This window comes from Lycorma delicatula, chromosome 8 (assembly GCF_047948215.1).
Source record: "Lycorma delicatula isolate Av1 chromosome 8, ASM4794821v1, whole genome shotgun sequence".
Taxonomy (NCBI): domain Eukaryota; kingdom Metazoa; phylum Arthropoda; class Insecta; order Hemiptera; family Fulgoridae; genus Lycorma; species Lycorma delicatula.
Genome location: NC_134462.1, coordinates 137,426,280 through 137,453,724, shown reverse-complemented (window position 1 = coordinate 137,453,724; position 27,445 = coordinate 137,426,280). Strand labels below are relative to the sequence as shown.

The 27,445-nt window shown below is 33.0% G+C and overlaps 1 protein-coding gene across 1 annotated transcript in view; it reads right to left on the bottom strand.

Annotated features, from left to right (window-relative positions):
• Positions 1-740: 740 nt before the first annotated feature.
• The window catches only part of LOC142328861 (uncharacterized), a 42,510-nt gene continuing 15,805 nt past the window's right edge, over positions 741-27,445 (bottom strand). Inside the window, exons 3-8 of the mRNA XM_075372982.1 lie at positions 21,444-21,582; positions 16,928-17,049; positions 12,054-12,231; positions 5,150-5,297; positions 3,938-4,101; positions 741-1,345 (exon numbers count right to left, since the gene is read on the bottom strand). Of these exons, the coding sequence (XP_075229097.1) occupies positions 1,034-1,345; positions 3,938-4,101; positions 5,150-5,297; positions 12,054-12,231; positions 16,928-17,049; positions 21,444-21,582 (1,063 nt within the window). The 3' untranslated portion in view covers positions 741-1,033. The remainder of the gene's footprint in view (positions 1,346-3,937; positions 4,102-5,149; positions 5,298-12,053; positions 12,232-16,927; positions 17,050-21,443; positions 21,583-27,445) is intronic.

Below are 27,445 nucleotides of genomic sequence, written 5' to 3'. Positions count from 1 at the left end.
TGGAAAATTTATTTTTCTGTGTAATTTTATCGAACACTGCTGAAGTTGTTGAAGGAATTTTATGTTCCTGGCATACTGTTGTACCTTGAAATATAAAATTCTTCATTCCTATCTCTCTGAACTCATCCCCAATAACTACAACAAACTTTTTATTCACTTTTTCAAACTCTCTTTTTCCTACCTGCCAACATGATTACCTATAGAGGAAGTTGGAATTACTGATATACCGACATATAAAACCTAATACATCTAATACAACCTACTACATCTTTTTAGAAAATGGGTTCGTTAAAATAGTTATAAATGCATATCACTGAGAGTGCATTATTTGAATCTTCAAACAAAGTACTGCAGCTATGAATTAAATTTCCTTGTAGGAAAAATACTATTTCAGTAGTTTTTTTTTAATTTACTATGTATTATTATAGTTTAATTCATGTGTAACTTCATTAATCTGTGCGGAACTGTATATATGTACATTTGTTCTGCGTTTTGATTACATGCTCATAACTACCCTCCTTGCAGATATGTAACTTGACATACATGCACATTATTCCTTATAACTCATAACTTAACTCCATATGAGTTGTAATATAACCGACTAAGTTTTATACACAGTTAAGAATTAACTGTGTTTAACTTAAACAATTTGGTGGAGCATACAGCAACATTTCATAATAAAAGAGTTGATTTTTTGTACTTATTAAATAAATAAAAGTAAAACATTTTTATATGTGCAGAAGTGTCATGTTTATAAAAATTAAAAATATATCTGCCGTGAACATAAAATTTCCGCCTCGAGTTTTTTTTTTTAATAATAACCATTACATGATTGGTTTAAACATTGTTTTACAATTTAAAAATATATTCAGTTACTTAGAGCATGTATGTACTACACTATCGTAACTGGTGCTGAACAGAAATTGTAATAATAACAGAAAATATGCTTGATATGAGGAGAGGGTTATGCATTGTAGAGCATCTGTCTGCTGATAAGGGAATAGAATTCTTATTTTACAATTCTGTGTATAGTTTATTTGATTTCTAAAAAGTTTTTGTCATTTACTATTTTATAAACACTTTTTCGAAAGTTAATTAAGTCATTATTAAACTGTTTGCTGCTTTCATCATGCAGTTTGCAGTAAACTGAAGGTACTGGTGGAACATTCCCTACAGCAGAAAGCTCATCATAGTATTGTTCTTGAAATTCCCCCATCAAATGAAAATGTTTTTTCTTTAAACCCATAGCACTTCTCCATTTTATTTCTCTTTTAACATCCTCTAACATTTGATTAACACTTGGTAAAATTGTTTCGCCCGAAAGTACTTTTAAAAATACTCTTACCTGAAAAATAATGATCGATTAGTATACTTTTATTTTTATCTGCAAAAAATAATTAAATAAATTAACAATTAATATAATCCACCTTACCGGTTGATATGTTCTCTAGATTTTTGGCGTACTTGGAAGCAATCATCAGGAGTTAAATTAATGCATTAAAGTAACGTTTAAAAAATCATAGTTAAAAATGTAAAAACAGTTATGACTGCCTGGTACTAGATTATACTACTTGGACTGGACAGTCATGACATTTTAAAAATTTTTAACTTTGCATTAAATTTTAATTCCTGAGTGATGGCTTCCAAGTAAGCCGAAAGATCTAGAGAACATATCAACATGCTGATAAGGTGGATTATATTAAATGCTAATTAATTTATTTAACAAACATATCAATGGTAAGAAAAATGTTTGAGAAAATTAAAAGTAATCAGTATGATTGTGCAGGTTAATTTATAAGAAAAATTTTAACAAAATCCTTCAGTAGTTAAAGAAGTTTATAAGTAGTTTACAAGAAGTTTAAGTAGTAAAGGTGCATATGAGTATAGTATGTGTATATGAGTATATCTGCTGAAAACACCTTACTTTTGGATTTACTATCGGTTGATTTTTTTTTCTAATGAAGTCTGGTTCTGTTTTAACACAACTTTTTGATATTTCATTTGCATGTGTTTGTAACACAGATATGATTAAAAATTTCTTCTAATTTTTATGGAATTTTGCCGCAAGTTGCCTTGCTATTATGCAGAACAACATGCATATGTTTTATATCATAAAATGTATAGCTGTTGGGAAGAGCTCCAACTCTCAGCTCTCATTAGAAGTAAGAAGTACTTTTTGACAGTCAATAATGTCAGTGCTTCGAGAAAGAAAAGCGCTTATAATATTGCTAATTCAGAAAACTATTTTATATGGGTTTACTTTAGGACTGCATTGATCATTTTCAAACATTCCACAGCATACAGTGATTCTGAATGAAACACCACACTCAAATACCTTAATTTTGCATCGGTAGAGATATATTTTTTGTTTTGTGTTTGACATTTAATTCCATTTGTTTGCCTGATTTCTTGGAATCTTTATTTCTTGGCTATTGTTGCATTCTATAGTTTCTTAGAGATATTCAAACCATTTACTGTTTATTTTTTTCATACTTTGTTTTTAAAAGAGTTGGGGCATTCTAGATATTTGTTATTATTATGCTTTTTCAAACGTACATTTATAGACCTATTCTTTCTGTTGCTGTTTTTGGATCGTCCAACAAGATAGTATCTTCCTATGATAATTTTGAAGGGAGTACGCTGTTTGCTTTTTGCATTTGTTTCTCCACTTTTTAAGATAATTGAAAATCGTGATTGGCGATTGAATTAATGGACAGTCATATGGTGATTGTCCATTATCACAGCTCTTACATTTGTTTTTCTGGGAAAAAGATTAGTAATTTAAGTTCAGAAGTCAAGTTTGTCAGTGTTTTTCTGATTGTATTTCTAGTTTTGTCTTACTTGCTGAATTCTTTTAGTATTAAAAAAAGGAATTGTTGATCTACAGATTGAATAGTCAGTCTGCTGCATAGTTTACAACTAGCTATTGCTTTTGTTTTGAAAATAAGTTTAACAGAAAGAATTTGTTCTGTGCAAGTTGGGCCTTCCTAAACCACCTTGATGTTTACTGTAATTCTTTATCTATTTTGTGATACAAGTGCTTTGCTACTGTAAATAATTTGATTATTATTAGTAAAAATTGTTGTATGCACACAATACATTTGAAATAGCTAAATTTTCAAAATTCTTTAGTCGATGAATAGCGTTTACATTCAGGAAAAACACACAATGTCTACATTTCAACTTGAGGTTACTTCAACAGTAGCCAAATTTTGAACCTTCTCAAGAGTTTGAAACATCAAAAAAAGTATATTTACTGTGTAAACATAAAGCATTATTTGCATGAAAGATATGAATGCTTCACTTACCTGATACGATTTGTAGAATATAATAATATATAAAAGTTGTTTGGTCACTAACATAAAAATTGTTGCAAATATTAATTTTTAAAGTTTTTCCAATTTTTAAGGTGTACTTTTTTACTTATTAAGGATCTCATATACGTGACAAAAACAGAAATTTTTCAAAATTTCACCTTTGTCGCTATTCTGATATTACATATGACCCAAGAGCATATAAAATTCTAATAAAATACATACTGGCCAACAGAGTAATTCAAAAGCCACTAATTACAATACGGGACAGACCAGATTCATCAACAGAAACAAGGAGTACATAAGCATAAGTACTACACAAATCAACCAAGTTTTGCAAGTAACCTAATAAAAACAAGATTCACTTATAAAGAAATTAACCGTAAATTACAGGTTTGACTACCTTAAGTGAAGAAACATCATAGATCAAATACGTTGTTTGATTATGAAAGATGTTTCTCATTAACAACTCCCTTTCACTTAAGCTCCGTTGAAGAAGGTGTTGCTAATTAGCTTTGAGAAGTCCCTTTGGAAGAAAATATTTACATGAAAATGAATTGTTAAGTGTTTAATAATGTTAAAATTTCAATAATAAGGTTATTATTTCAATAATAAATACATACCTGTATATCAAAAAGAATAAAAGCACACACATAAAATGGGAGTCCTATAAAGCACATTGTTGGACGATAAATATGTATTAGATGTTTATATAACGGTTGAACAAAGTTATCTTCAACGGTTACACCACATTCTTTACTTAAAAATGGAAAACTGTAAAGATAACCTAAAAAAATTCCAGAATCATAAATATTTATATATGAATTTTACTTAAAAATAATTAAATCTGTTTTAATTGGAGGTTTACCATTAAATAATTTATTTAAGCGTTACATAAATTATACAACAGAGAAATATTATGATGATCATCCATTCTCCATATAAATTAATAAAAATATCTCTATGATTAGTAATTTCAGACCAGTCTTTCTCCAGGACTTCCTTAACCATATATGAGACTATGTTTAACATGCCTGAGAGTGTATCTTAAATTTTTCTTCTTCCTAAACCCCATTATGGTGTGATTTTTAGAGATGTTTCCAATCTAAACTTTAGCATTTGATTTGGAATTGCTGGAATAATTATACATAGGTTTATATTTTAGGTGGGGGGGGGAGGGGCTTTTCTCGTAAGCCCCTTAGGTGTTTCAGTCCTTATGCAAAACCTTCCCTGAAAGGAAACTGACTTCTTGGACTGACCGCCAGCCAAAGTGGCCTTCCCTTTTAGCCTAAATAAAAATATGGTTGCAATGCAGACTTTTAGAATATCTTATATGGCTACCATAGATACAGCCTCAGTAATAACTAATAATTCTCATTGCCCTTATCCGTGGAAGAAAGTAAAAGAAATAAGAAAATTGGAGTGAGAAGAAGAGAATAATCAACAATCAGAGCAACTGCATTTGTATGGAATGTCTTGGAGTAGACTATCATTTTGCTCAGAACCAGTTCTGGTCTATCTTAGTCTAGTTACAATGAACTCATAGTGTAGGTAGAAAAAGTATGTGTGTGAGTTTAGCAGGTTTTTTTTATAGAAAACCTCCAATTTAGCTCTCATACTCATATTGTAACAATCTCTTTGTATAGTTTCTCTGGATTTTATGAAGACGCATAGATTTCCTGATTTTTGTGAAAATTTAAAGAATTGAATATACTTCTATTATTATTATTTTAATTTTTAGAATGCTATAGAAGTTTATTTAAAATATTAGAATGTAATGTATTGAAATATTTATTTATTAATATTTAAATAAAAAATTAATTTACTAAAAATACCTGTACAAAACAGTATAACATTAAAATCTTCTGTTGAACCATCACTGAAAAATACTGTAGCATTGTCAACTTTCAGAACATCTGGTTTTTGAAATATATTCTTTGGAAACTTAGTCTTTACTTCTTGAACGTGGTGACTTATTACTACCTGCAAAATTTTAAATATCAATGAAGCTAATAAATTATTAACATAGCTAATATTCAGTTAGTTAATTTATCTGGAAAAGTATTATAGTGTAACAGAAAATATCATTCTATCGCATTTTTCTTTTAAATTTGTCAGGTAGGTATCGATTTCAATCAATTATATTACGCTCGTTTCCGAGCCCTACGCACCCCGCCGCAGACGGGAATGCGACTATTTGGCCGAGTGCGCACCTTACGGTGAGGGACGTTCTGCGTGAGACTGGGTACGTCAGGGCGAGAATCGGAAACATCTTTTATTGTAGTTGTTACCTGTCGCCCAGCGTGGCTATTGAGCGTTAAAGGGAAGTTTTGGCTCTTTTAGCAGGGATATCGAAGTCCACCGACCGGCATTGCTGCCGGGGGATTTTAATGCTTGGTTGGTTACCTGGGGGTCGCCCAGGACCGACGAACTAGGTAGACTGCTGATAAAGCCGCAGCACTTTCAGACCTTGAGTGTCTCAGTACCCGTGATACATTGATACAAAAAGGGAAACACCGGTTCCATTATCGACGTCACTTTCGCTACGCCGGTCCTAGCGGCACGGATACGGAACTGGTGTGTGAGTGAAGAGTATCTGGCGAGTGACCATCAAGCCATTTTAATGAGTGTAGCAGATGAAAGCCTTCAGGGAGCTGGGAGACCGGTCACTCGCGGTTGGACCACGAAGGGTTTTGACCCGGAAACATTTGTGGAGACTCTTGATTTTAGCGGGGTGCGTGAGACTACCGTTGCAGAGGATGGGGGCTGCAAGACTGGTTGACTGTCAGGAAGTACCTGTTCCGCCCATCTTCCCAGAAGGTATTGTTGGATGGGTCGGTATCCAATGTATTGGTGGTCCGAAGACATCCGTAAACGTAAGGAGTGCCTTGCGGCCAAGAGGGTCGCGCAACCAACACGCATCCGTGCACTTAAACAACTGCACATGGACCGCTGTAGGACCTCTAGGAGCGAGCTTAATAAGCTTATTCGGGTTTCGAAAAGCACTTCCTGGAAGCGGATGCAGTAATACGTGAAGTGAAGGGTGGTTGACTACATGCGTCTTTAGCAGCAGAATCTGCACGTTCGTTATCCGGAATCCCCACGTGGTTAGGGATCCAGTAGAAACTCACTTGTTTGTTGCGATGGTTCAACTCAGCGATTGCATTGCAGATTTCGGTGACGATAGGATGCCTGGAATAAAACATTTCTAAGGTTCGGCGAGCACTACACGAGTAGCTACAAATAAGAATACAACGGTACTTAGGGTTAATGATATTCAAAGCCTTATTTATAGCGCATAGTTCAGCAGTAAAGACACTCGTAATACTAGGTAGATCAAACATATAGGTTCGGTCATTAACAATAAACGCGCAGCCAACGGTATTGTTCTGTTTCGACCCATCTGTGAAAACCACTCCATCTGGGTTGGCCTTGGAGAGAATATGGTTCTCACGAAATAGGATTTGCGGCTGCAGTTAAGTGGATCCCACTGGATAAGGCGCTGGGACCGGATCTATTACCGAACCGAGCAGTTAAAAGTTAAATTGGCGGCTGAGGTCGATCCAGTTACCTTTTTGAGGGTTTACAACAATTGTTTAGTGGAAGTAGTGTACCTCCGAGATGGAGACGGCAGCGCCTGGTATTGGTTTCTAAGCAAGGGGGAGGGGATCTGGTGTGCCGTTCTGTTAATAGACCTTTGGCAAAACACAATATCTAAAGTATTCTAACGCACACTGCAACAGAAGTTGTCTGTCCAGAGATACAGAGGGCAGGAGGGCTTTCGAACAAACAATTTGGATTTCGTAAAGGGAGGTCGGCCTTAAATGCGGTGGTGGAGGTTGTGGGGATGGCGAGAAGAAAATAACTCGTGAGAAGAAGTTATGCATGCTCGTGGCGTTGAACGTCCGCAACGCTTTTAATTGTGTAACCCATACCTTCGAAGTATAATCCTTTCTTATCTCAATGGCCGCAAACTCATCTGCGAGACGACGGATGGACTAGTTAAACAGCGTGTAGGTAGGGAGTACCACAATATTTTGAATATTGTCTATGACAGTGTACGTCGGGTTCCATTAGCGCCGGTATTTAAGGTTGTAGAGTATGCGGACGACCTTGCCTTCGTGGTTTAGGCGACCACACTGATGGAGTCCGTTGCTCGAATACAGGCGTCTTATGCCGCGATTAGAAATTGGATGATGGAAGGAGGGCTAACCAAGTCTCCAGACAAGACTGATGTCGTTATAACAACTACCACGAAAGACCAATGTTGAAAATGGTGTTTGGTGTCAGACTGTAGTTTGAAGGCTGCCATAAAGTATTTCGGTGTATGGGTGGATGCGAGTTTAAGCTTTGGCACTCATATTATGTAGAGATGCCAAAAGGTAGATAAGATGAGGTGGCTAATGGCTTGTTTGCCACCAAATAACGGGGGAACCCAGCCAGCAGAGGAGGAGGCTGCTGTCGCGTTCTCTGTGCTACTATATGGTGGTAATGTCTGGGGAGGAGTCACCAAATATGTTAAATACAGGAGTGGCTCTCAAAGCGATACAAAGAAGCAGCTGTTTTGGAATCACAGCAGCGTACCGCACGGTTTGTGAAGCTGCGGACGTTTTAGCGGAAATATTACTGGTAGACTCAGATTCAGATTCTTTGTTGGAAAAGGATGAAAGAACAAGGTGCAAAACACCCGCTGCAAAAAGGAGATTGGCCAGTTTCATCATGGAAAGTTTCATGAGAAGGGAATGGCAGAGCCAATGGGACAGTAAGAAGGGTGAACATACCGCATGATCAGGGACCTGGAGGGTTGGTGCGGGCATACCCAAGGCTCACTGGATTACTGTTTTTTGCAGAGTTTGACGGGCCATGGGGAGTTTAGAGAGTACCTTTATAGGTTTGGACTTGACTACTCCCAATCTTGTCTAGTTTGTGAGAGTGCGGATGAGACAGCATACTACGTTTTTTTCAGCTGTCCCAGATTCTAAGATCATAGTAGTGAAGCACTGCATGAAGTAGGCAGAAGGGATATGTTTTCACTTGAGGAAGTGCAACGGATCATGCTTGAGAGTGCAGGTAATTGGACAGCCATAGAAATGTTGGCCAGGATGGTAATGCACGATATGCCTAGAAGGAGTCCTTCAGGGGCAGGCAAAGAATGGGTAGCCGAGAGCATTTAGGAAGACTAGGCTGAATGTTTGGGGGTCGCCTGGGCATGATGAGGTCAGGGGCACTCCTCTTATGCATCTGATCGTGGCCTGTGGTAAGTTGTATGTGATAAGTGGTAAGTATGTTGTGTGACTGTTTATGAGTGTGTATGTTGTTGAGGAATGTGTCTATGATTGTGTGTGCTGCTGTAGTATGCTGAATGCTGAAGTATGTTTTGATGAATGTGGTTGTTGTTAACAAGATGGATGTGTGACTTGTGATGTGTAGCAACATATCTAGTTTTTTGGTTGCTGTTATGTTGTGTTGTGTGTGTGGTGTGCTTTTTCCTTATGTGATTTTGTTCATGTGTGTGAGACTTTCTACATGATGTTTGATTGTGTGTCTGGGCATATTACCTTGTTCCTAATGAAATGCACACCAGCTGTACCAGGAATGGGGTGCCAGAGGTGGAGGTTTAGTCAGTAGTGTGCAGGAATACATATGCACCTAATATCATCTTACGGAACCTGTTAGCGAGTTCGACACTGCTTTGGCACCCGTAAATAGGGTTCCTCCACCTCTTTAACAAAGCAAAAATAACCTCCTATTGCTATTTGGGTAATTTTTTTTTCCCTGGCCTATTATAAAATTAACCTTAGGATTTCTTTGTTTTTCCAGTTATGTTTTGAAAATCTAACATAACTGATCTTTGTGTGTCCTAACTTCTATTTTAATGAATAATATGGTGGTGTATTAGCTTTCTTTTTCATGTGGTTCTATATATTTGTATATATTTTTGAAAATGTAATAATTGTATCCTCAAATTTTAATAGCAATTTACAAAAATTGCATATACTAATTTGTATAGCTTATTCATTCTTACTGAATAATATGTTATTTAATTTATAACTATGTTATTTTAAGAGCAAGAGCAACTTATTAAGGCATATTAATATTTAATTAGGCAACAAGAGAGTAGAACACTAATTTTTTGCTGCCTTATCTTCGTTGTTCATTTAACAAATTTATGTTAAATACTACAAAATACTCCATTAAATCGCATTCAATTCTGTTATTCATACTCTATATTTGAGTATTTTGTAGTATTAAAAGTACTGTTATGTATTTCATCATATTGTGATAGATTTAAATATATTTTTCCTCACAGTCTATAAAAATGTTGTAACAATACATTTTTTTCAGGCCTGTGGATTTTGGGTTACTAAAACTAGTTGAGGAAAGTATCCCCTCCTCTTTATAGGAAGCATTTGATAAATATTATTTGGGCAGAATTTTCAAAAGAAGAATACAGACTTCATCAAAAATGACTTATTTTAATTATCTTCAAACTGTCATGGTGAGTAGTTCTTTCTTTGGAATTTTTTATCCATATCTGAATTGAATTCAAATATTTTCAATATTTGAATTCATTTACTTACAGAAAGTAAATGATTGTTCCAGCTGTTTTGGAGCATTACATCTCACATTCACATTTATTCATCTCTGAGGGATCAAGACATGGAAAAAAATTTTTTGTTGTTTTTCTTATTTGTTTACAATTTAATAAGTTTACAAAACATTTCTGTTTTGTGAAACGCAAAATTTACACTGGTACTTCTAGGTATACTGTAGAGTAAATGTAAAGCTACAAAAACCATGAATGGTAAGTATAAAAACAAAATAAGCTGAAATTGTCTTAATATTTACTTGATAGTTTATTTGTCCAAATTTTATTGGACATTTTCATAAAGTTATATTTATATTTGTTTCATTGCTATACCAACTGCAGAATGTTTATATTTTATCATTGCTAAACCAACTGCAGAATGAAAATAACATTAATGAAAATAAATAATTTATCATTTAAAGGTTAATTTTCAAAAATATGTAAAAAATAGTATGGAATAAAAATGTTAATTATATGTAGATAATTTTTCTTTCAGTTTGTTGTAATCACATTGCAAAAATGCTGTAATATGATAATTAAATTATAATAACCACGATGAGTTATTCATCATTCCATGTTACTTTTAAGCATTTGTTGGTTAATATTGATCGATCATTATTTTAGTATGAAACGCATTCTTATTCAAAATATGGTTGTCTGTCTAAACAATATTGTTTGTATTTGAATGTTGCTGATTATTCTATGTTATTAAGTAGTGTTTGTCTATATAATATATGAGGGATATCTCTAAAGTAAAGACCGCTGGGAAATTTCTCTCCTTAAGGTATGCAAGCCTGTGGTGTTCATGCCACACTAGTAATGTACACACTGCATTGTCTGTAAGTTGTTGCGTTGTAGTATCTTTGATTATGTTGTAAAATGATTAGGAAAATCGATGTTGCCGCTAACTGTGAAATACTTGGAGTCATACGTTTTTTAAACCATAAAAACGTTAAACCAGCTGAAATTGATAGGCAGTTAGTTGGTTTCTGTATACGATGATGGTGTAATAAATGAAAGAAACGTTTAAAAATGGTGTGAAAGGTTTAGAAATACAGAATTAATGTGCATGATGAACGGTTTGGGAAGGCCCTCGATAATCTTCGAGGACTTGTTGAAACACGACCTGGCCCTTCTTTTTCTTGATGTTTAAAGAGCTGTCATCAGTAGCATTGTTCATGACCGTTTAGGCTTCAGAAAGGTTTGTGCATGTAGGGTGCTGCCCGTCTTAACATAACATCAGAATAAAAACCGAATGGGATCTGCTTTGGAGTTTTTGAGGTGCTACCCAGAAATAGGTGATGAGTTCCTTAATTCAATTGTTATTGGCGATGAAACATGGATTACAAGCCAGAGAGAAAACGGCAGTCCAGTGAATGGCGTCATCCTCGATCACTAACCAGACTGACAAAGGTCAAGCCACTGCCATTTGGACACAAACTGATGGCCACAGTCTTTTGGAATTGGTTTGGCATACTGCTGATTGATTTCATGCCACGTGGAATGACTATAAATGCAGAAGCCTACTGTGAAACTCTACGTAAGTTATGGCATGCCATTCAAAATCAGCGATTGCATGATAATGCACATCCATCCATATGTTGTAGGTCCGACATGTGAATTACTGAAAACATTTGGATGGGAAATTTATGATCACCCACCATATAGTTTGGACTAAGCACCATCTGATTAGAATTTTTGAGTGGTAAGTGATTTGCGGGTGACAGTGAACTTAAAAATGCTATTAATCAGTGGCTAAATGGATTGGCAGCAGAAGAATACGACGAGGGTATATTGAAGCTGGTGTATCGCTACGATAAATGTCATAATTCATGTGGCGATTGTATAGAGAAGTAGTATAAGGTAAGTAGTTTAAGAGAAATAAAAAATATTTATAAAATTTTCAGCATAAATTTATTTACAACAAATTGGTCTGTACTTTAAATGGTCTGTACTTTAAAGATAACCCCTTATACATGAAATTTCATAAAACTTCTTACAAAATTTTAGATATGAATAAGGAAATTCTTTATTTATCATGATTTTTATTCATGTAATTAATCTGTTGTCAATGGGTACAGAAAGACATATTCATAAATTACTTTTTGTTTGTTGGAAAGAAATTTTTAGAATAATTTAAGTTAACTGACCTTTTTAGCAAAATATGAAATATCTAATGCTATATCCAGTCCTGATGGTCCTCCTCCAATTACCAGTACTGTTTTATCTTTGTATGTTTCTGGCTTACGATAATGGTGGCTGTGTAGTTGCTGGCCAGAAAATGTTTCCATTCCCTCGACTTCTGGATATATTGGTGTATGATAATGGCTAAAAATCATATCAATAGAATTTAATTGCATTAAAATATTAGCAGATTTTACACAGTTTAAGTGGATTTGTACAGTTCATTTAATTTGCTTAGGTAGATCAAAGAAAACAATGGTAAAACTCTGATCAGAGCAGCATCACAGAATAAAAAGGAAAATCAGAGTTATAAAATAAAATAAACGAACAGCTTGTATAAAAGATCGAAGTGCATCTTACATTAAAAAATAATAAAATAGTAGAAAAGTAAATATGTAAAGATAATAAATGAATGAATGAAATCAGTACAAAAAAATTTTAAGCTTTAAATGAAAACTGAATATATATTATTTATTTCAAACAATATTATATTGTCAAACAATATTATACTGTCAAACAAAGATGTAGAAAATCAAGGTAACTTTAATCGTTATTATTATTAAGGAATTATATTGCTTCTATAAAAAAAATCTTTAAATAGGAAGGAGTAGCTTTTAAACAGATACGTTGGTAATTTAATAAAAGGGCAGCAGAAGCATAATGAATAATGCCCTTTCTACCTTGTTTGCCAAAAATTTTTTTTAATAGCATGAAAACAGTGAAACAACTTTATCGTATAGTTTAATAAAGGTAAATATTGTTTTTTCTTTTTTCTTGAAACAAGTTTATTTTTTCAGCAATGATTTTTATATGCTTTCGTGGAAAACAACATTTTTAACAGAGTAAATAACTGCTCGGTTCATGATTAAAATTTGCAGGCACCATCTAAAAACTGTTATAGTATATATTAAAAATTTTCTCTGACTTTTTCAGAATTTCCTTGGACTTCACTGTAAAATTTCTAGTTTTTAAAAAATAATTATTTTTAGATGATACAGTTGCATTACCTATGAAGAGAGTCATCATCATCTGTTACATTGCCTGGTGGCAGGTCTCTTATGCTAACCCACTGGGTTGGTCTAGTGGTTAACGCATCTTCCCAAATCAGCTGATTTGGAAGTCGAGAGTTACAGCGTTCAAGTCCTAGTAAAGCCAGTTATTTTTACACGGACTTGAATACTAGATCGTGGATACCGGTGTTCTTTGTTGGTTGGGTTTCAATTAACCACACATCTCAGAAATGGTCGAACTGACAATGTACAAGACTACACTTCATTTACACTCATACATATCATCCTCATTCATCCACTGAAGAATTATCTAAATGGTAGTTACCGGAGGCTAAACAGGAAAAAGAAAGAAAGGTCTCTTATGCCACCTCCATTTCAAGCCGTCTTCTCTGTCCCGTTGGTTTGCAATCTTCACTTTTCCTTTCTCCTTCTACTGATTCTTCAATGTTGTTGTAAGATTCCACTTTTTCTAACCTTATATTGTAACCGGATAACTTTTCTTTTGTGTACTTCCTGCATAAGTGCTCTTTCTTTTTAATCCTGTTCATTATTTCCTTATTCCTCAGGTATCTATCCATCTTATTTTCTCCATATCCACTTCTCAAGAAGCTCAATCCAGTTCTTCTTCCTTCCTCATTGTCTATGGTTTACTTTCTTTTTCCTGTTTAGCCTCCGGTAACTACCGTTCAGATAATACTTCAGAAGATAAATGAGGATGATATGTATGAGTGTAAATGAAGTGTAGTCTTGTACATTCTCAGTTCGACCATTTCTGAGATGTGTGGTTAATTGAAACCCAACCAACAAAGAACACCGGTATCCACGATCTAGTATTCAAGTCTGTGTAAAAATAACTGGCTTTACTAGGACTTGAACGCTGGAACTCACGACTTCCAAATCAGCTGATTTGGGAAGACGTGTTCACCACTAGACCAACCCGGTGAATTGGTTTACTACCATACTACCATACTGAAAGGTAGCGAATGAGGTTCCTTTTGAGTGCTCTACATCTCCCACAAATCTGTCACTGTTACCTTACAGCTGTATGGAAAGCCTGTGCTTTTACTAGTAGGCATCCTCACAAGGGCCAAAATTAACCTTGCAAGTGTAGGCTGCTCCTTAGGACAGTCCAGCTCCTGACAGTAGCTGGGTTGTGGGTTGTGGTTGTGCTGTCTCTGGACCACCCAAACCAGTAGCTGGCACTGCAGAAGTATCGGGTGTGACCACCAACTGCTCTTTTTTAACCCTTTTTCATGGTGTTATTCTCTCCTGCACTGGTAGATTCCAGTGAGAGAGAATGGCGATTGGGGGGGACAACAAGTCACCAATAATAAAGTACCTAAAAACAAATAGTAAAAATCTCTTAATTACAGTAATTTTTCGTAATATGCAGTTAATGTGAGGGACGCAAAAATGAATCGTGTCTTGAAAAGATTTTTAAGACTAAAAAAAAAATGTACATTTGCCTGTACCTCATGGTATGGAAAACAGTTCCAATTATTTTGTAAAATAATAAAATTTTGTAAATAAATAAGTTAAACTATGTATTTTTTTATATGATTATGGTAAATAAATTAGTTTTCAAAAACTGAATCTCCTTTTACACCCCAAAGATCAGAGCGAAGCGATACCTGGCTTAGCAGCTAGTAATAATAATAGTTAAATACAAAACTAAATAACTTATAAAAATTTTAAAATGTCAAGTATTAATAATGCTAGTAATAATAGTAAAATAGTTATTAATAAAAAGTACACTATGATTTGATACGAAAATTAATAAATAAAAAAAAAATTTCAAGAATGTTCATTATCCTTTAAAAATATTAACAATAAAATGAAATACCATTCAAAAACGTTTATAACATATGTTATGATTTAAACATGGACACTTGACAGTAATATGATTGACAGCTCTCCAGTTTATTACTTTTAACAATATTTTAGAACAAGGTGGGCTATTAAATTTATTGTTTTATGATTTGTACATTTTCTGGATAATTTTCTTTGGAATTGCTATCATTATCATTTCCATAAAGTTTTCATGCTATTCTCTTGTACTGCACATCCTGTTACATAGTTTGAGCATTTATACGTGAAGGTTGTCTACTTCACTCAATTTTTTATTTTTCATTTCTCTATTGCTTTCTGTACTTCACATTTAAATATCAATGTTCCTTGGTTTCTTGGCTCTATTTCCCTTGTAATGGCTCTTCTGCTGCTTTTAATATAGCATCCTTACTGTTCTCATTTTCCTTTGCTTTCTGTAATTGCTTTAGGTAGTTTCTCTCCCGTTGTTTCCTCTTGCAATTTCTTCACTTTTCAAATTTCTTAACCACCTTTGCTTTTATACTTTCTTTAAAACTATTCTCATTTCCATCATAAATGGCTCATGATCATTATTGATGTTGCCTAATAATCCATTGGTTCGTTTAACAGCTTTCCTATACTATAAGATAATCTTTATCTGATGGTGTGCTTTCTCTCCAGGGAATACCCATATATATATATCCTTCTTTTATATGGTTTTTAAATCAATTTTTGTTTATGAATCATTTTTTAATTTGGAGAAATTCTACTAATCTGTTACCCCTTCCATTCCTTACCCCTAAGCCAAATTTTCCTACTGCACTTTCCTTTCACCTTTTTTGACTACAGCATTCCAGTCTTTAATCAGTTTCTAATATCAGTTCTTTCTAATATTATTAATCTTCAGTACTCATACATATCTTTAATATCTTCATAATGCTATGTTAGCATCCAAAATTATTATCTAACATCCCAAAATTATTATAACATATTTTTTGCACTCATTTTGCTGCTTTTTCATAGTTATTGCTTTTCTGGTCTTTTCTCTTTCAGAATAGAATATGATAACCTCTCCATTCTTTACTTCATCCTGTCCTTTACATTTTTACTTCACTCAGTCCGAATATATTAATTTTATTTATTTTCATTTATCCTTGAATTTCTGTAACTTCCCACTACAACAAAGTCCTGACATTACAAGTTCCTATATCCAGTCGGTCCTTTAAGTTCTTTTCGTAACACAAGAAATTATAAATAAGATCTTTAATACAGTGGCTTTCATTGCTTTCTGTATTCTAGGAACTTTGAAGAAGTTCCTTCGCTTTTGAGGGCAGTTTCCTACTTCCAGGAGAATAGAGTGCCCTATGCCCAACACCACTCATCTGTCCTCTGAGGAGGCCATTGGAATTTTTAATGGGGTGAAGTCCTTATAAAAGGAATAATTTGGTCCCTTCATTTGTTAGCCGCTTTTATATACTACCGCTTGTTAATATACACAACTGCTGCCCCTCTCTACAATATTTACCTCTAGGGGAGATTAATATCAGGATTTTCCCCTCACCGAATCTTGGACCTTAAAAGCATTTCCCAAGTTTTCTTGTACTTTATAGAGAGGATGATTAGGATAATATATGACTTTTATTTTAGGGGAATTATGTATTATGTAGAGATTAATATATATTTTATTAATGTAAGAATTTGTGAAAATTGTCTGTTTATGGTGCACATTATTACACTGTTAACGTAAGTTTTTATAATTGAAACCGTTTTCATTAAAAGATATATTTATTGCGCTCACTTTGTTTATAACTTTTTTTTTTATATAGTTTGATATTGTATCATAAATTTTGTTTATACTAAATTACTCTCAGTTTTAAACTGTGCTTTATATGAATGTTGCTGAGAAATTAACACCCATAATTACGTTGTCTCAATTACGTTGTCTCAAAATTCACTTTGAACTTGTTGAAATATATTCTAATTTCTAATATTACTTCACTTACCGTAATTTTTTGTTTACATACCCGTTACACACCATGACAGCATCAAATTCTTCAACAGTTTTTTCATTGGTTTCTAAATTTAGCGCTTCAACTTTCCATTTCCCATCTTGTTCAGGCGAAACAAATTGTACTTTATGATTGAACTGTTGAAAAAGTAAATTATTTGCCCTCAATAAGATTATATTATTAATGGTACTGCGTAAAATAATTAAACCGTTTTAAACATCAAATCTCTATTTTTATTATATTTTACTATTATTGCTGACACTAAATTTGAATATAATCAAATAGATCATCCTTTGTAGCAGGTGAAACATTGCAATACTTTGAAAAAATTCATCTGCTTAACAAATGCTAAATAATGGAAAGTAACTTGACAGAATAATATGGCACCTCTGTATTGACGAAATCATAATCCTGAATAAAGATAACACAAAGCCTGCTTCTTATTCATTAATAAATTATACCCCGACTTTGAACTAATATTAAATTATCTGATAAATCCAATGAAGCGAGACATTTCTCTATAATGCTTCTAATCTCACGTTACAAAGTACAAATATACAGTATTTTTAACATCATTTGATAGATACCTATTATCAGGTGTAATATAGTAAATGATAAAGTTTTAATATAAATGATTATTTTATTATATATAGCTTTAATGTAATAAAATCTTTCAATATAATTTATGTAGATAGTATTTCCACAATAAAGTATTATATTACATTACATTAAAGCTTTATTGGTATTCAAACAAAAAAATTACACAATTTGATCTTCTGGATCCTGCAAGAAGTTTTATATAAACAAGACTTAAATCTGTCATATATTATAAAATTGTGCCTACTTGATCATTAATTTGGCTGACTGTTTTTATTACATTAGTCTGCTCTTAATTATATTAATTGTTTAATTTTTAAATCGATTGTCATATTATTAAATTTCACAAGATGGTTGCTTTTAAGTACGCTTTTCATTTCTTGTCAACCTGTTTTGACATAGCGAGTCATTTAAAACAAGAGGTATTTCAAATCGCTTAATGAGATCATAAAACAAGTCGCTTTCTACATTCATGGAAACCTGCCTTGCAGAAGACCTGTTTGGTGCTCCTTATTGCTTCATTACTGCTATCTTCAGTTTCAGTATCGTCTAAATTTCAGTTACTAGTTTTCTAAATCACCATTAAAACCTAGAGCAAGTATTTTATGATCCTGCCTTTTCATCTGTATTAAATATGCAACGACATATATTACTAAACAATTTTTGTTTTTTCTGTTCGTCAAATGAAACCACCGTAAGGTATTACTTTGGAGATTGAGTGAGGATGATAAGTATGAATATAAATGAAGTGTAATCTTGTACAGTCTCAGGTCAGCCGTTCCTGAGATGTACGGTTAATTGAAATCCAACCGCCAATGAACACCGGTATCCACGATTTAGTATTCAAATCCATATAAAAGTAATTGCCTTTACTAGGATTTGAACCTTAGAACACTCGAGTTTGAAATCGGCTAATTTGTGATGACTAGTCGCTACTAGACCGACCCGGTGGATACATTAAACAACTAAATGTGTACTGTCTAAATATACAATACTAAATAACCGACTAAATATATAATACAAAAAAAAAAATCTAAACCACTTAAACGCTACTGTCAAATATATAACACTATTACTATGAATTGTCTTGTAGAATATACTAAAATATGATCTTGAAAACTATAATAATAATAATGCAAATTTCATCCTGCGTACAGCAGACCACTTGATGCACAAATAATTATATGTGCATTGACATGTACAACATTACTCTCTTACCGCTGATTCGTCTCCCAAATAGGTACGGGGATAAAGGACATTTCAGGTTGTGCCGATAGAGAATTACGGGAAAAGAAATTTCCCTTGCGGCCCAACTGACCGTTACATAGTAATTAAAGGTTAATCAGTATTAACATTTTTTTATCGTACAATAATATTTATGAATTTTAAACTCATTTAAAATATTTCCATGGTAACAGACAGTTTAATTCTCTTACAATAGATAATTAAAATGTGAAAAAATACTTGTTAACGGCAAAACTTGATGTATTTAATTTACCGTATTCTTTATCATAATTACACAGTTTAAAAATATTATGAAGCTGAAGCGTGATTGGAAGGATAGAAGACCAATTAAAAAGTTATATCGGAATCAAAAGTATGAAATTGAAGGAAGAATGTAGAGAGTGTATATCACCGATCTTGTTTTACATAGCTAAACAATACTCTGGAAGAATATTAAGGAATTAGTGTGCGAGCGATGGAAATCAATCGTAGAAGATTCACAATTTTTTTTTTTTATGAGGATAGGAGACAATGAATGTCTACAGAAAAGAAGGAAGAATCGATCGACTAACAGGTACAAACACTTAGGCTAAAAGATCTCAAAAGAGAAAATTTTGAGCAGATTGTGAGAGCAAATTTTTTCAAAATTCAGTATGATCTGTTGATGATTATAATTATCAGATAAGCAGAAAAGTAGAGTTGAAATCTGATCTTCCATAATATAAAGCCGGTTGGTGTCTGTTTTTCACTTGAATAAAATGATTTTAAATACGTTCAAAATATACTTCAGAAAAGTTTTTTAAGCGCTCCTTGCTTAGTATCAATGGAGATTGTACCTATTTTGAGTCGGCTGAGATACTCTTAACAGTTAAAAACCATCGTAAAACAGTTGGATGTTATTAACATCACCATTAATGAAGGAGCTCGACTAAATTTTTTGTAAGGAAGTTTCTATGCATTTTAAAATTGAATGTTATTTTTTTTTTAACCAAATTATCTGTACTTTTTTTACTTGTTTAATTCTTCCTTCTTTTCTGTAGACATTCATCGTCACCTATCTTAATTACTTTTGTTTTCCCATGAATGCTACATAATTTATTTCCTTTGCTCTCATACACAACATCCCTTCATATTCTTTTAGACCGATTGGTGATAGACTCTTGCCTTCTATTCTTACACAATGAAACTGTTACAGCAGCCTTTATTTTCATACTTGTTTTTTAATTCGGATATAATTTTTTAATTAATTTTCTGCCCCTACAATCGCTCTTCGGCTTCCTAATATTTAATCGATGAAATTATGATTTAAACAGTTACCGTGGAAATGTTTTTAATACATTTGAAATCCATAAGTATTATTGTATAATTTTTTTTTTTTTTTGTCTTCAGTCATTTGACTGGTTTGATGCAGCTCTCCAAGATTCCCTATCTAGTGCTAGTCGTTTCATTTCAGTATACCCTCTACGTCCTACATCCCCAACAATTTGTTTTCCATATTCCAAACGTGGCCTGCCTACACAATTTTTCCCTTCTACCTGTCCTTCCAAAATTAAAGCGACTATTCCAGGATGCCTTAGTATGTGGCCTATAAGTCTGTCTCTTCTTTTAACTATATTTTTCCAAATGCTTCTTTCTTCATCTATTTGCCGCAATACCTCCTCATTTGTCACTTTATCCACCCGTCTGATTTTTAACATTCTCCTATAGCACCGCATTTCAAAAGCTTCTAACCTTTTCTTCTCAGATACTCCGATCGTCCAAGTTTCACTTCCATATAAAGCGACACTCCAAACATACACTTTCAAAAATCTTTTCCTGACATTTAAATTAATTTTTGATGTAAACAACTTATATTTCTTACTGAAGGCTCGTTTAGCTTGTGCTATTCGGCATTTTATATCGCTCCTGCTTCGTCCATCTTTAGTAATTCTACTTCCCAAATAACAAAATTCTTCTACCTCCATAATCTTTTCTCCTCCTATTTTCACATTCAGCGGTCCATCTTTGTTATTTCTACTACATTTCATTACTTTTGTTTTGTTCTTGTTTATTTTCATGCGATAGTTCTTGCGTAGGACTTCATCTATGTCGTTCATTGTTTCTTCTAAATCCTTTTTATTCTCGGCTAGAATTACTATATCATCAGCAAATCGTAGCATCTCTATCTTTTCACCTTGTACTGTTACTCCGAATCTAAATTGTTCTTTAACCTCATTAACTGCTAGTTCCATGTAAAGATTAAAAAGTAACGGAGATAGAGAACATCCTTGTCGGACTCCCTTTCTTATTATGGCTTCTTTCTTATGTTCTTCAATTGCTACTGTTGCTGTTTGGTTCCTGTACATGTTAGCAATTGTTCTTCTATCTCTGTATTTGAACCCTAATTTTTTTAAAATGCTGAACATTTTATTCCAGTCTACGTTATTGAATGCCTTTTCTAGGTCTATAAACGCCAAGTATGTTGGTTTGTTTTTCTTTAATCTTCCTTCTACTATTAATCTGAGGCCTAAAATTGCTTCCCTTGTCCCTATACTTTTCCTGAAACCAAATTGGTCTTCTCCTAACACTTCCTCCACTCTCCTCTCAATTTTTCTGTATAGAATTCTAGTTAAGATTTTTGATGCATTTTTGATGAATTGTATAATTAAAATAAAAATACGTTTAATTATTATTTTAGTATAAATTAATATAAATAAATTAAAAGTCTTACCTTTATGTATTTTCTTAAATCAAAATGATCAGCGTAGTCGTTCAAAAATTTTAAAATCGCTTCTGCCGGTATGTACGATTCATCTCTTTCTGGAATCGGGAAATCTGGGAACCCCATAATTTCCTTCGGTAAATTCGTTCTAAAAAATAGAGGTTTACTTGAATTTTATTTTACGAAATTATTGTTTATTTTGATGTAGAATTTATAGAATTAAAACGTGTAATCCATCAGATTTTTGTTGTGCTATCACTCTATCGTAATTCCACGCCTGATAATTTTTCAGTTCTTTTGCACTGCTAGCCGATATTTACAGGCATATGTTGTGATTTAGCAAATCCGATTGTAAGGTAATCCTAATTTATATAGGATAACGTAATTCAGTAACGTGATCTTTTACGCCCTCTAAGCCAACAGGTTTTTTAACTTTAAATGGAAAATCCTTAATTATTAAATATTTTAAGTAAAATCGTGTAGCGTTTTACGGCTAGTTCTTCAAGAGATGCCGTTCGGTACTTATTTAATTATTTCATTAAATATTTATAAGTAGGACTGAAGCGATCAGTAATGATCGTATTTAATTAACTAATCGCGTCTTGCTGATTTTCAATTCACAAAACCGACAGTGCTTCTTAACCTTTTTACTAATATATCCCAACCGTATTTACGATAGGAGTTCCTAACCTGAAGATTCTGAGTGCCTGTCTTTGGACAAGAATTCTAGAATTACCGAAGGTTAGGACGATGTGCGGCTTTTTACTACCAAATACCACCTAAAACGTATTTGCGAATCGGAAACACAGTGAAGTGAGTTTCAGAAAAGGAAGCGTATTTGTTTTGAAAGTTCTCTTAAATCGGTATTGAAAGTTGTTCTTAAACAAATGTTTTCGGTTTTTGAAAGAAGTAGCATTTGAAGCGTAGAATTGTACTTATAAAATTTGTCAAGTGCGTGTAGGAATTAATAGCCGGAATGTGAAAATCAGAAGATTCGACGTTACATTTAAGCGCAATTATTTTGGGTGAAACAAATGGTTACCCGCTTCCCTACAAGCTCGCTTGTGTTCTTTTCTATTTTTCGTCATTTCTGGTTTTTAATATAAATTTATTATAATTAAAATAAAAATGAAGAAAGGTAAAAATAATTAAAGTTAATAAGTAATTATTACACATTACACTTAAGTATATTACACTTAAGTATACGATATCTAGCGATTGAAAATATAATGACGCGTAATCTATGTTTCATGTAAAGTTAATCGATTTCAACAATACAATTGTAACGATAACATAAAAATGTTTTAAAAGCATTCCGCTGAAAAAAAAGTATAAATGTGGGTGTAACCGTAATCCGTAATGCGCTAACGTAACCTATTCTACTCGTGAAAATAATGAAAAAGTTCGTATAAACATATGTCGTTAAAATGCTTCGTTTGCGAGTTGCCGGTGAAACATTTTGCTCGGATTTCAGCTAACCCGGTGAAATGAGGTCGTACTGAAATTTTTAGCAAGTTATTTAAGGAACAGAATTAGTGCTTTTTTATGGATTTTGGCCTAAAAAATTGAATAAAATTGGTCTCAGAACCGTATACGCAGTATCTTTTGAGAAATCTTCGGTGAAAACCAATAAATTAAGATAAAGAACCCTGATTTTTACGTTTATGTTTAACGTACAATAACTTTTTAAATGTGTAATAAACACATAACTCTGACTAAAATGGAAGAAAAGTTAGAAAAATTCGAATTTTATTTAGGAACGGTACATTACTTATTACCAGAAAAATAGCAGTTTAACATTCTTTTTTGGTGATGCGACATATCTCTTGTAAAATAAATAAAAATTACTTTGTAATACAATAAATTATTTGAGAAATTATTTCAAAGTTGGCAATAAAGTAACAACAGCTGATCAACAATGCGCAATGTTCTATCAGCGTTTAAATAATTCTGCAAGGTACATCAAGGATATTCTGTGAATTTTAGTTTGAATTAGTCGGTTTGCCATTAAAGTAATGTCGTACTTCTTTACTACAAAGGAGTACGCTGATAGTATTCATTTTGGTTGTGTGTAATGGTAATGTTTCAGCTACTGCAGTAGAATATGAAGTACGTTTTCCGAATCGCAGGATTCCGGATTCCAAAACAAATAGCGCGAATTTTGGTAATTTCGGGAAACAGGTTCACTACCTAGTATTCTGTTGTTCCGGCTACGAACGATCTGTCCAATACGACGATGCTATTGAAATTATGACGTCTTTACAACCGTATCGGAGTTTCGCTTTTGATGGTTTGTAGGACATTTTAACTAAACGAGTTAATATCCTATCCTTATCATAAACAGCCAGTTCAACATCTACACTCGGCAGACGGTCCGCTTCGCTTTTAGTTCTGCAACTGGTGGAATACAAATCGACAACTGTATATCACATTTGTGGCACATTTCACTCGAAGCGTCAACTACATATACGCAATGAGCATACCGTAGCAGAAGTAAATTCTGATGAAACGGTAACACCGCTTTAGCATCAATGTATGGTGCGGCCTTCTTCACAATCAGCTTTTTGCACCGTTCATATTACCTGGTCGGTTAATGTGTGAGGTGTACTTGCACTTTTTTCAAGAATTGCCGCAGCTGCGGCAATACTTGTTAGGGACTTACCGTTTAAGTGGGAAAATGTTACTACTAAGATTATTGACCTGTGAATTGGGCACGTATTCGAAACCGGTCTAGTCGCTGAACAATGCCGATCTCCCCGGCTACAGTAACAATAGGACCGCCTTTTAAAGTTGTCTGTTTTTTTGAGATTAACAACTTTTACAAATACAATACAGACGAAAAACAATTTTTTCCGATGAAAAAACCGAAAATACACATTTTTTACAACTTCAGCGCCACCTAGTATTTCAATTTCAAATAATACGACTTAACTTTAAAAACATTAATTGTAGAGGAGAATGTCCTCTACATTTTTGTTTGAAAAACTTGTTTGAAAAACTTTTCTCTAAAATGAATAGATTCAGAGAAAAACGCATTTCAAAAAACTTTTGAGTTTTTCAAAAATCTAAGGGAGGGGGATGTTACAAATCTGGAGTTAAGCTTCCCTCATCACCCCTAACGCATGGACAAAAGACAATCGGTAGGTAAGGATTTTCAAATACAGCCTGTTTTGATGACAAATTGCCTGTACTATAAGATAGAATCCAGCTCCATAAATTAAGAAATTTTAATGGAATTTTGTGTAAGTGTACCTAACATTTCGTGCGAAGTAAATTAGTTTTAAAATTTATATGAAAATACCAAATTGGCGGCTATTTAAATTTTTTAATTATTAACTTCGTAAATATTAAAATGTTAAACCTTATTTTACACTAAATGACAACTTATTGTCAAATCGCTTAATAAACAGGTAAGATACTACTGAAATTTTTTAAATGGATCGCAACCGTTATACGTGAAAACGTGCACGAATTGTCGGGACTGCATATTTTTTTTAAATTCTATTTCCAAAATCGTTTTATATATTTGTGTTTCATAAACGATATGAAATAAAATAATGAAGTAAAAATAATTTAGTCATTAAAATTTAAAAATCTATTGAAGGCAAAGCCGGTAAAGTTATACAACTCTTTCCCAGCTTATTTGTTAAACTATCTAAACTAGACAGGATAGAAATAACTCTAATGTCTAATTGGTAATCAATTATTATAAAAAAATACTATATTAAGTAATTCTTACGTGAAAAAATGCGGAAAAAGGGGCCTAAAACGAAAAAGTGCCAATTTAAAATATAAACGTTACCGTGGAAACAACAATAATATAAAAATATATACATAAATGCTAAATCTTTGATTACGATGGATACTTTATATGAACGCGTCAGGAGTAGATAGACATCGTCCTTAATGTATAAAAAAAGAACTGTGCCAACATTTACCTGGATTAATCGAGGAAAACTTTAATAAAAATTTTACGAGAACATCAGAAAATACAAAATTAATTATAAAAAAAAAATAAGTCCATATTAATTATAAACACTTTGAAATCCTATTAAGGCAAGCACATGAAAATATTAAATGTAAAATATAAATTCAGAAGGTATAATTAAAAGAAATTATTTATTCACAAACAACGTCGTACAGAAAATTCAAGGTTCTTTTAAATTATTAAAAAGTATTATTACTGTTTGCATAAAAACAATCTTTTAATTGAATTTCAAATATATTTGTGGGAAGAATATTTTTAAAATTATTAGAATTAAGCGTTATTAATTCAAAAACAATCCTTTCATCGCGTCTGATAAGAGATGAATAGTTATTTTGTTTTCATTTTTTTTTTGTCTTCAGTCATTTGACGTTTGATGCAGCTCTCCAAGATTCCCTGTCTTGTTCCAGTCGTTTCATTTCGGTATATCTCCTACGTCCTACATCCCTAACAATTTGTTTTGCATATTACAAACGATGCTTTCATGCACAATTTTTCCCATCTACCTGTCTCTCCGATATCAAAGCGGCTATTCCAGGATGCCTTAAGATGTCGTCTATAAGTTTCTTCATCAATTTCCCGCAACACCTCTTTGTCACTTTATCCACTCAACTGATTTTTTCAACGTTCTCCTATAGCACCGCATTTCAAATGCTTCTAATATTCTCAGGTACTACGATGGTCCAAGTTTCACTTCCACATAAAGCTACGCTCCAGACATATACTTTCAAAAGTGCTTTCCTGACGTTTAAATTTTTGATGTATAAAAAATTATATTTCTGACTGAAAGCTCGTTTCGCCTATGCTATTCGCCATCTTATATCGCTCCTGCTTCGTCCGTATTTAGTAATTTTACTTTCCAAATAGCAAAATTCTCCTACTCGATTATTTTTTCTCGTCTTACTTTTACATTCAGTAGTCCATCTACTTTATTTCTACTAATTTTCATTACTTTCGTTTTGTTTTTCATGCGGTAGTTCTTGCGAAGAACTTAATCCATGCCATTCACAGTTTCTTCTAAATCTTTCTTACTCTCACCTAGAATTACTATATAACACAATATTTGCTATAGCAAATCGTAGCATCTTTAGCTTTTCACCTTGCACTATTACTCTGGATCTAAACTGTTCAACAACATTAACTGGTATTTTGGAAAGATTAAAAAATAACGGGGATAGGGAACATCCTTGACTGATGACTCCCTTTTTCTTCCTTATACGAACTAATGAATTGTGATCGCGAAAAATGTCGGTTTTCAGATTTTAACGGAAATATCCATTTTGACTAGTTTGGCGTGACGTCTGTACATCTGTACGTACGTATCTCGCATAACTCAAAATCTATTAGCTGAAGGATGTTGAAATTTTGGATTTAGGACTGTTGTAACATCAACTTGTGCACCTTCCCTTTTGATTGCAATCGGGAACCAAAAGTGTTCAAAAACGTTCAAAATTCCTAAAACTTTGGATTCTGGACTTTTTCTTAGCCCTCATTAAGAGCTTTTCAACGATATACCATAAGTGGTACTTATTTTCATCGGTTCCAGAGTTACAGCTAAATAAAATTTTATTTAATGAAATATTTGGATCTTACAAGGGATGACATATTGAATCGAATCGAACTTAATCATCTTTTTTTTTTTATTTAAATGTATTGATTTATTAATAATTAACCTATGATTGTAAAAAACTTTAACGATGAATAATAATTCAATAATACAAAAAAAAAAAAAAAATATCGGAAGTTATTAATGGATTAAAATTTTATGTACTTTAATTTTAAAAATATGTGTATCTGTAATTTAATAGTCTGACGGAACTTCCTCTTTTTCTAAATATTACACGCCAGTTTGTATAAACTATCTATCGCTTCCTCACCTGCACTGTGCAGTAATTCAGCAGGTATCCCATCTATCTCAGGAGCTTTACTCCCATTCAAATCCTTTAATGTTCTCTTAAATTCAGATCTCAGTATTTTATCTCCCTTAACACAATTTATTAGATTTTATCCTATGTACCACAAAATT